Source organism: Musca autumnalis, unplaced genomic scaffold (assembly GCF_047663935.1).
Source record: "Musca autumnalis isolate F117 unplaced genomic scaffold, ASM4766393v1 scaffold_5, whole genome shotgun sequence".
In the NCBI taxonomy this organism is placed as follows: domain Eukaryota; kingdom Metazoa; phylum Arthropoda; class Insecta; order Diptera; family Muscidae; genus Musca; species Musca autumnalis.
The window spans coordinates 91173944-91183288 of NW_027412088.1; the positions used below are offsets into that span (position 1 = coordinate 91173944).

The 9345-nt window shown below is 34.5% G+C and overlaps 1 protein-coding gene across 17 annotated transcripts in view; it reads left to right on the forward strand.

The window, feature by feature from the left end:
* Nucleotides 1-7379, forward strand: part of cg (zinc finger transcription protein combgap) — a 29392-nt gene extending 22013 nt beyond the window's left edge. For 7 of the 17 annotated variants that reach the window (XM_073956805.1, XM_073956802.1, XM_073956800.1 and 4 more), the window contains 4 exons: nucleotides 265-439; nucleotides 525-715; nucleotides 793-1450; nucleotides 4303-5023. In XM_073956805.1, the coding sequence (XP_073812906.1) occupies nucleotides 265-439; nucleotides 525-715; nucleotides 793-1450; nucleotides 4303-4614 (1336 nt within the window). In that variant the 3' untranslated portion in view covers nucleotides 4615-5023. Of the gene's footprint in view, nucleotides 1-264; nucleotides 440-524; nucleotides 716-792; nucleotides 1561-4302 lie in introns of all 17 variants that reach the window. The other 10 variants (XM_073956807.1, XM_073956804.1, XM_073956806.1 and 7 more) reach the window with 4 other exon arrangements.
* The last annotated feature ends 1966 nt before the right edge of the window (nucleotides 7380-9345 follow it).

Consider the following 9345-nt stretch of genomic DNA (forward strand, 5'->3'; position numbering starts at 1 on the left):
ACAATTTGGACATCACGTGGTTTGTTTCTCAAGCTGTACCCGCGTTTGATTTCCTGGGTAGGACCAATAGGTGAGAATCTTTCAACAGAGTTAGATTATCCTCTCTGTGTCCCTATCTTAAATACTGCCCCGAAGCGGTGTTCCCACTTCGTCCCTATCATCATTTTAGAGATTTTCAATTCCTATTTACTCCAAGTGATTTCTAAACATTTTTCCAAGCTATCTGTGCAATTAGTTAAAATTTCATATTCTCTTTTATTTTAGCGTTCACACGGGTGATCAACCACATCCATGCATTAGTTGTGGTGAAGGATTTATGACACGACCCGATTTGAATCAACACATACGCAGTGTACATGGCGGTGTTAATCCAAATTCATCAAATACGCCGTCCAATAATGCTGTTATAACATCTCAACAACAAACTCAAACTATACAAGTAAGTTCAAAACGAAACAACAACAATAACACTTGGAAAAATATTTTTGAATTATTAAAACTCTTGTTTCCTTTTTCCTCCTTAGCAAATACACCAAACACAAGCCCAAACTACACACCAGCAACAACAACAGCAACAGCAGCAGCAACAACAGCAGCAGACGCATCAGGTGCAAAATAGTCACCCACAAACCGTAACCGTGGTTAGTAATCCCAACAATTCAGCATTGCTAACAGTAACCAATGATGCAAATAATAGGCCACAATTTGGTTGCCGGTAAGTTATCATCGCCTAAACACCATACAACATTTGTACAATATTTAACACATCAAAATGTATTTTTATTTTCCCAGGGAATGCGGAAGTGCCTTCAATAGTCGCGAAGCTTTAGCCCTTCACCTGCGTTTACATACCGGCGACAAAAGTCTTATGACCGATTTGTGTGCTTTAACCGCTGCCTTGCCAACCCATCTCCTTAGCACGGGCAGTCTTAATCCTGGAACAGCTACTGTAGTATCAGCAAATCCCAATATCATAGCCCAAAACCAAATGCCAGTTCAAATCATATCATCAACGGGTCAAGTTGTTTCACAGACAACACTGGTGCAGGCCGCCGCTACGACTCATCCGCAAAGTTTAGTTGCCACAATGCCATTGCAGGCGCATCATCAACAGCAACAACAGGCAACGCAACATTTACAAAATGGTAATCCTGCAGGCCATCCTCAACAGCAACAGCAGCAACAACAACAGCAACAACCACAACAGCAACAACAACAGCAGCAGCAACAACAAACACCCACCAAACCCAAGTCTCATTTCTGTGCCAGCTGTGGTAAAGGTTTTGCCGCCAAACATGGTCTAATGCAACATAATCGACGCCATCCGAACGGCGGCTGTACCGTGCGCACTCATGTCTGCGAATGTGGCAAAGCCTTCTTCCAGAAGAATCACCTAATGCTACATCAACGCCAGCACTTGGAAACGAAACCACCCATTACACAGCAACAGGTGTGTTGAACCTCTCACTCCTCACAATCATTTTCTCAAACAAAACAGACAAACTCTCTAAATATGAGTTTAAATCTTTCCAAATAAATCAATGGTTGTAGTTGTGCAACGTAAGTGTTGAAGATGTTTACCAAATAATAATTAATAATATTTTGTTTTTGAAAGAAGATGAAGAAGAAGCATACCCCACCATGTTGGTGCTCTTTCTATAAACATATCCCCTCCTCCGTTTGTCCCTCCATCTCTTGAGAAAAGCAAAAACAAACAAATTGATATTATTGGTCTCAATACCATTTATACTTTTTGTTTTGTAATAACCAATTTTTGATGTTTCGTAATGTTATGTTTCTTTTTGTTATTAGTCTTTGCATACATATACAAACATATACCCTCCTCTCAACAAAACACACCCTTCTTCTTTAATTAACACATCTCCCCCCTCCCTACACATACACAACCAATTCCACTCAATTCCCAAACATTTTTTGTGAAGTCTTTTTAAAGTAGCAACATTTTGGTTTTTGTTATTAGTTTTTTTAATTGTTTTATTTAAATCTATGTTTTAATTTTATTCAATTGAATCACAGTGGTTCAGATGCGAGTACAAGTTTTCAATATGGTGTTGGTTTTTATGTAAACTTTATTACCTTTTTTATACACATTACACAATTAGTTTGGCTGGCATAAGAAAGAACGGGGTTTATTTATAAAACGGTTAAAGGGAGGGATAATATTTTCCATTGTCAAAGGGTAAAGTAGAACATATTGTTATTGCCCTTTTAAAAAATGTGTTCTTGGTGATCTTCCATGTATTGAAAATACATTTTTTGTCTTATATAATTTTTTTAATTTTACCAAAGATCTATAGTCGTGGAATAGGCAGGGTTCTTTTAATTGGCGATTTTTATAAGTCATTGTATAGACCCACAAACTTCTGACATTGTCGCCTGCAATAGCGTCCTTTTTCCAAAGGTCATGGATTTGTAGCGCCTGAAGTTCCCATCAAGAGTTTGCCAGTTAGGAGAAAGGAATTCAGTGAGATTTTTTATTTATTTATTTATTTATTTTTTTTTTTCAAAAATGGTTTCATATATCTTCGTGAGTCTAAATGTCATCCAATAAAACGTAGTCTGAAGTATTATTGTTCTGTTTATAACCTCAGCCTTTAGGGTAACCAGGTTACATACACTTGCATACGACTAAAATTCTGCCTCATCGAAAAAATGATGTTTAGACGAAATCCGTTTCAGACAATTTTGTGGTGATTTAGCCATGTCCGCCAGTCTGTCTGTTTGGCTGGTGCCAAACCGATTTGGTTCAAATGTAGGGTATCGTAATATTATGTCCATATTCCTTCCGGTACCTCCCCCAAAAAATATCAACAAATTTAGCTAAAATCGTGCGCACGATAGCCCTCTCTCTCGGAGGGAGTAACCGAATTGCATAATATAACTTTGAATATGTAATGTTACAACCAGTATTAGATCAGGTTTGAATATTGACTAAATCGGCATACTCCTTCGTGTACCTTCCACACCAAGATTGGAAAAAGTGCAGTTTATTTTTTTTTTTGAGATAATGGCCCCAAAGCTCCAAAAAAGCATGCCGGCACCAACTTAACTGGGTAGTACATAAGATAACCCTCGAAGGGAAACCCGATTTGGTCCAAACGTTGTAAATCGTATTACATATTTCTTCCAGACTTGCATTTTGTCTGAATATTAACTACATGGCACTACTGTTCCGGGTACCTCACACACAAAATGTGGAAAGAGTGCAGCATAACGACTCGTCTGGGATCGTTTTGAATTTTTTGTTTTTCTATTTCATTCACCCTCGTAGAAGCTTAACTAAAAACGAAGGCAATCCTGGACCAAAGAAAAGCGCCAAGCCAATTCTGTCCGTCATTACAATCACCACCAATTGAAAATAACTGGATTCGATAGAACTCTCGAACGGATAAAGGAGTAACTGATTTGGTTCAAACTTTGCTCATCGTAATAATTCTCCCAAATTAGATCAAGTTCCTTTTGGAAAAAATTCGCTTAGATGCAGTATAAGGGCAATTCTCTGGTTGTTTTGAAATTTTATGTGCATTTATTCTTGTGGGTCCAGCTATAGTTGTATACATTTTTTGAGACATTTTATACATATAGTAACCAACTAAAATGGCATGTGCGAACTTCAAATCTTAATAGAAGTAACTGTCATTGGTTGCCCAAATTATGAAGTTTAATGGTGGCTTTATCATGGGTACATTCTTTCGTGTACCTCTTCTAAAAAAGATAATAATTTTGCTCTAAATTCCCAAAAATCAAACAATCATCAACCATCAGCACTTTTTAGTAAATAAATAGGAAATTAGGGTCCACTCCATTAGGTAAAAGTAGTATACAAAAGGTATAGAAGTGCAGTAATGCGAAATATTTCAGAGGAAAATATAAAAAATCTACACTAAATAATCAATACTTGCGTTTTTTTGGTTTTTAAGTCACAACCTTGGTTTGGTGGAGGTTATGTAGCATTCGTACTTGTCCTATTTTTTTTTATTGCTAAGATATTACAAAAACAATACACATGCACACACAACACAACCACCTTTATTTACTTTTAATTTAAGTTCTTCTGTGTCTATTATCTGTCATAAATAATTTGGTACGTTTATTTAATTTCACCTTCATACTCCATCTCTTCATCCTATATCTATCTATATTCCTTCTTTCCACATTATCTATTGTTAACTCTTCGATGAGTTACTCCTTCAAAATTCTTTTTCATTTTTCATTATGAATTTATTAATTTTTTTGAAAAAATGAGACGCAAAGTCTTGTTGACTACAACAATACAAGCAGCTTGATTTTCTTCTTCGACAGGATCCCAACGTCGTACAACAACATGTGCAACAACAGCAGCAGCAGCAACAACAACAGCAGCAGCAACAACAACAGCAGCAACAACAACAACAACAGCAGCAACAACAACAGCAGGCACAACAACAATTGGCCCAGCAACAGCAACAAAATGCTCAACAACAACAAATGAGTACAAGAGAAGTTATGATTGGTAATCAAGCCGTTCATGTGCAAGTATTACAGGGAACGAATACAGCACAAGTTATCAAATATGAAATCAATATACCCCAGGAAAATCAAAACATGGAATAACAAATCGTCGATGAGCAATGCCATCATCAGCGCCATCATTCTCCGCAACAAACCATGAGGAATGAGAATGGAACCATCCCAAGCAACATGTGTTAAACCCACGCTACTACTACTACTTCTTCGTTACTACTACAACATCATCATCGTCATCATCATCACCATCATCATCCGAGAGAACAAATAAAGCAAGCATTTACCAAAACAAAGTAAGAATGGTAAGAAATTTTCTTCAAGGAAGCAGGAAATCTTTTTAAGAAATCATTTCTTTCCCGCTAATCATACCGTAAAAATATTTACAACGACCCGTTCCTCATTTGTTGTTATATTTGGCCTTGTTTATGATGACAGTTGCGCAAGGCCCTCAGACAGAGTAGGAGAAGAAAGAGAGGGGTTTATGTTTCATATTTGTTTTTTTTTTTTGTAAACAATTTTTACTTTATTTCACGTTTCTTATTAACAAATTTGAATTTGTTATTAATTTTTTTCTTGAAACAAAGAACCCCACACACCCACCCATGATGCATTCGTAATTAACACATACACACAGCAGGGGATGCAAAAGTCTAGGGCTATGGAAGAAATGTATTGTATTTTATTCAAAATGTTGAGGCGCTGTAAAATTGTGCAAAAACCTGACCTTGAATCATCTGTAACTTATCAATTTGAATCCACCTGAAAACTTCAAATTCTCTGTTCGGATCATTCTAAAATTAATTTGTTTTAATAGAAGTATAAACGAAGAAAATTCCAGGTATGATGAATTCAACGATTTGTCTTCAATTTGAGCCTGGCATTCAAACTTCTTCAATCCTCCCTTGCCACAAAATTGTACCGTCTTAATGATAAAAATATTTCCGAAACTGCAAGAGACCTTGACAAAGTACGCTATTAAGGATCCTTCACAAAGTGATAGAAAAGTCCGATGGAAACGTTAGCTGTGAAATCGATCAGAATTTTCTGTTTTTAACCAAACCCAAATTATGACAAATTTATAGATAGTCTTACCTTTCTCATAAGTGGTAATATTTTAATTTTTTTTGTATATTTTACTCGCAAAAGTTCGCATTTTGTAAATTAGACTTCCCCAGATTGTGATGTATTTCTGACTACGTCGGTGGCCGAAAGGTTTGGTTAAGTAGTAGGATGGGCCTGTGCCAGATGTTGTAAGACAACTACATCACTTGGAGACGAACGCTCCATGGTATTTATTCTGAAAAAATACGAAGAAAAAACTGCACAAGGAACAGTAGGGTTATTACGGGAAAACCAAAGAGACCTGATCAGATCCATTCCATAGCCATTTATGACTTCTGAAGTATTGGACCTCATATTCAATAAACACTCGGTATTTTCTAACTATAAGTTAGGAAACCGACAAAAATCCTTAAACACTTTCATTCTTATTTTCACAGGATATGAAGAAGAATTATTGTGCAGAGAAGGTAAGAAGCACATAAACAAGAAGATTAGGAACAGAGACGAAGAAAAAGTGTCGAAACATTTTAATGTTCAAGCTAGGGTCTTGCTTACATTCTCTAGACTGTGGAAGTATTGGACCTCATATTCAATAAACACTCGGTATTTTCTAACTATAAGTTAGGAAACCGACAAAAATCCTTAAACACTTTCATTCTTATTTTCACAGGATATGAAGAAGAATTATTGTGCAGAGAAGGTAAGAAGCACATAAACAAGAAGATTAGGAACAGAGACGAAGAAAAAGTGTCGAAACATTTTAATGTTCAAGCTAGGGTCTTGCTTACATTCTCTAGACTGTGGAATAGCTCTGATTCCATAACAATGATTCCTTTGAGTAGAGATAGGATAGACCTTGTATCTCAATGTCACCATACATTTATTCTGTATCTTCTTAATATCCATAGAAGAAGCTAAGATAGAAGATAGAGAGTAAGAGTGGAACTTGAACTTTAAGAAGAGAATCTATCAACCTTATTCCATATCCATTTAAGGTTACTGGGACATGGATGGTAGGTTAGATGGTTGAGAGATAGAAATATGTTTGGATCTCATCAAACGGTCTTTGACTTCTATCCCTAGCCTAGAAAACCAAACACCGCCTACAGTTGTTGCTAACCCCCATTTGATAAGAGGTATGTACATTTTAAAACGTCCCATTTTGTCTGGTGGACGGCCCCATCCGAAATCACAATTACTGTCTCAGATTTATTAAGACGCACTATGAACGAAGTTCTGCGTCCTTTCGTGTCATCACACCATTGTCTCTATAGCTTTCTCAAAGTAGAAGTTTTCCAAAGTTGGTGATTTACATCAATCCTTCCCACTTAAATTAGAAAATGGCCTGTCAGAAACTTTGACGTAAATGATGTACTTTTCCAACGTATAACAGATACGTCGTAATGTTACGTGTATTATGGATTCCTCAGAGTCGCTCCACTCTATAGTTATTGTAGATAAAATTTATATTTTCCCAAAAAATTGCTTAATGTAAATATGGACTAAGTTTAAAGGATAATGGCAAAAAGCTGTTAGTGAAAACAATTGCGGTTTGCAGTTTCTATCCCCCTTCTCAATCTGGCCCAAACTGTCACTGTCCGACATGAACTGGATTTTTATTGTATATAATTTGCAATCAAATAGTAATAATAGGGATAGAAGAGTAAGTCGGGTTTTTTCGATTAAACGTTTTTTGCTTTGAAAAGTTTAAACACCACTATAATAAGTTTTCTCAATGTTTGAATTTTACAAAGAGATTCATAGCCTTCGGGTTATTTTACAGTCAAAAATTACCATTAAAATGAAAACTCAGTAATAAATTTAAAATCAAATTAAAATTTATATTATTGAAACCTTCAAGTTTGTTTATGTCGCATTTTAAAATCCATCCAATAGCAAAAGGGAATATAATAATAATCCTAAATCGACTTTTTTCACGGAGATAGGTTTTCATGATAGGTTTTCGGTTTTTCCACCAACAATTTTTTCATAGGACACGTTTCGGAATGATGAGCTTTGTGGGCAACAATATTTTTTAAAAAGTAGGCGAAGCCGATTTTAGTGCGCTTTGAGTTGTCGCAATAAATTTTACGGATTTGTCCAAATCGTAAAGTAGACTTTTTCGGTAGTTCAAGACGTGGCTCATTGGAATGTTGTGACGAAAGCATTATAAGCTTTAAATCTTACAGCCATGTTCGTTATGTCTAGAGAAACTCTCTCCAAATAATGTAAAAACGAATCTTGACACTTTTTAATCGGTAATTATGAAAAATCGTAAACTTTTAGGTTTTTGTCAGTTTATTTATCTGGGATGGAACTTTTCCTAATGGTGCGTGAGACAAATATGATCACTTCTATGTATTCCTCTTAATAATCCTCACAAGATGATTCTTTGGTTTTGGGATTATTATTTAAAATTTTAAAAAAATCTAGCAGCAGCATTTCTGTGTTATGCCTCGCCGGACTTTTTCACAGCCCCCACAAGTGTGCTGGTGTTAATTACTATATAGGCGATTACCTATCATATAGTTGACTTCGTCATCGTTGTTGTTGTTTTTGTCTAAGTTTTTTTTGTTATATATATACATATTATATATATTCATATAAAATAATATAAATATTTTTTTAAATTTATTGACACACACACATATTTTTTACAAAACTTACAGATAAAAGTCTATAAAACCCCCCTACATCATCGTCCCCCTCTCTAGTTATTAACATTTATTTTTTAAATTACACTTTAATGAAAAAGCAAAAAATAATTAAAATCGTATATATTTTTAATTTATAAATAAGTAGAATTAAAACAAACAAAAGAAAACCCCAACAACAAAAGTACATTACCTAGGTTTAAAACACAATGCAGTTACATAAATATTTTTTGTTTATTTTTCTATTATTTAGAATATTCTCTTTATCAACTTATCTTTCTTTCTTTTATTATTTTTTTTTTATTAATTGTAGTTTGTATATAGTTATTAAATATATTATTTTTTAATATTAAAGATAAACAACAAAAATAACATAACTAAAAAAAAAACAATGAAACACTTGAAATACTGGTACAGATTTTTGTGAGAAATGTTTTTGTTTTAATCCCTTTGCCATCCCCCAACCCCAAAGAAAAAAAGGAAATTCGCACGAATTAAGAAAATGTCCTGAGTGAACTCAGAAAATCCAACTAACAACAAATAGTGGCATAGATGAAAAAAAAAAATATCTAAAACATAATAAAACTGAGAAAAAAATAAAATCTTTTTTTAAAGATTTTTGTTTTATAACAGGAAAAAAAATGCAGCAAAAAATCACATGTTCAAGCACCCCGCCTGGTAGAAGAACTAAAAACAATTTTTTATTACACCTACACCGCCGTCTGCAGTAGTAAATTTGACATTGACATGGAAAACAAAGTGAAACACGCCTAAACACCAACTCTCCCCCTTAAAGCTGTGATGTGTGGAATGAAGAAAAAAATCATTAATTTTTTATTTTGGATTTATGAATGAATTTTTCATTTTTATCCTATGCTCATGGATATGCATCTTGTCGCGATCTAAAAAAGTTTATTTCTTGAAGTTTTGAATTTATAATATAATGAATGTGATGAATGCTTTTGATTCGTGACAACTGAAATAGGGTGATTTGTTGTGGATTGTACATACAAGTTTTTATAATTAAAATATGTTTGTAATGCGAGCAATGAAATTGACTATATCAAGTTGGTTACTAGCTTTGGTTGTTCATCTGTATAAA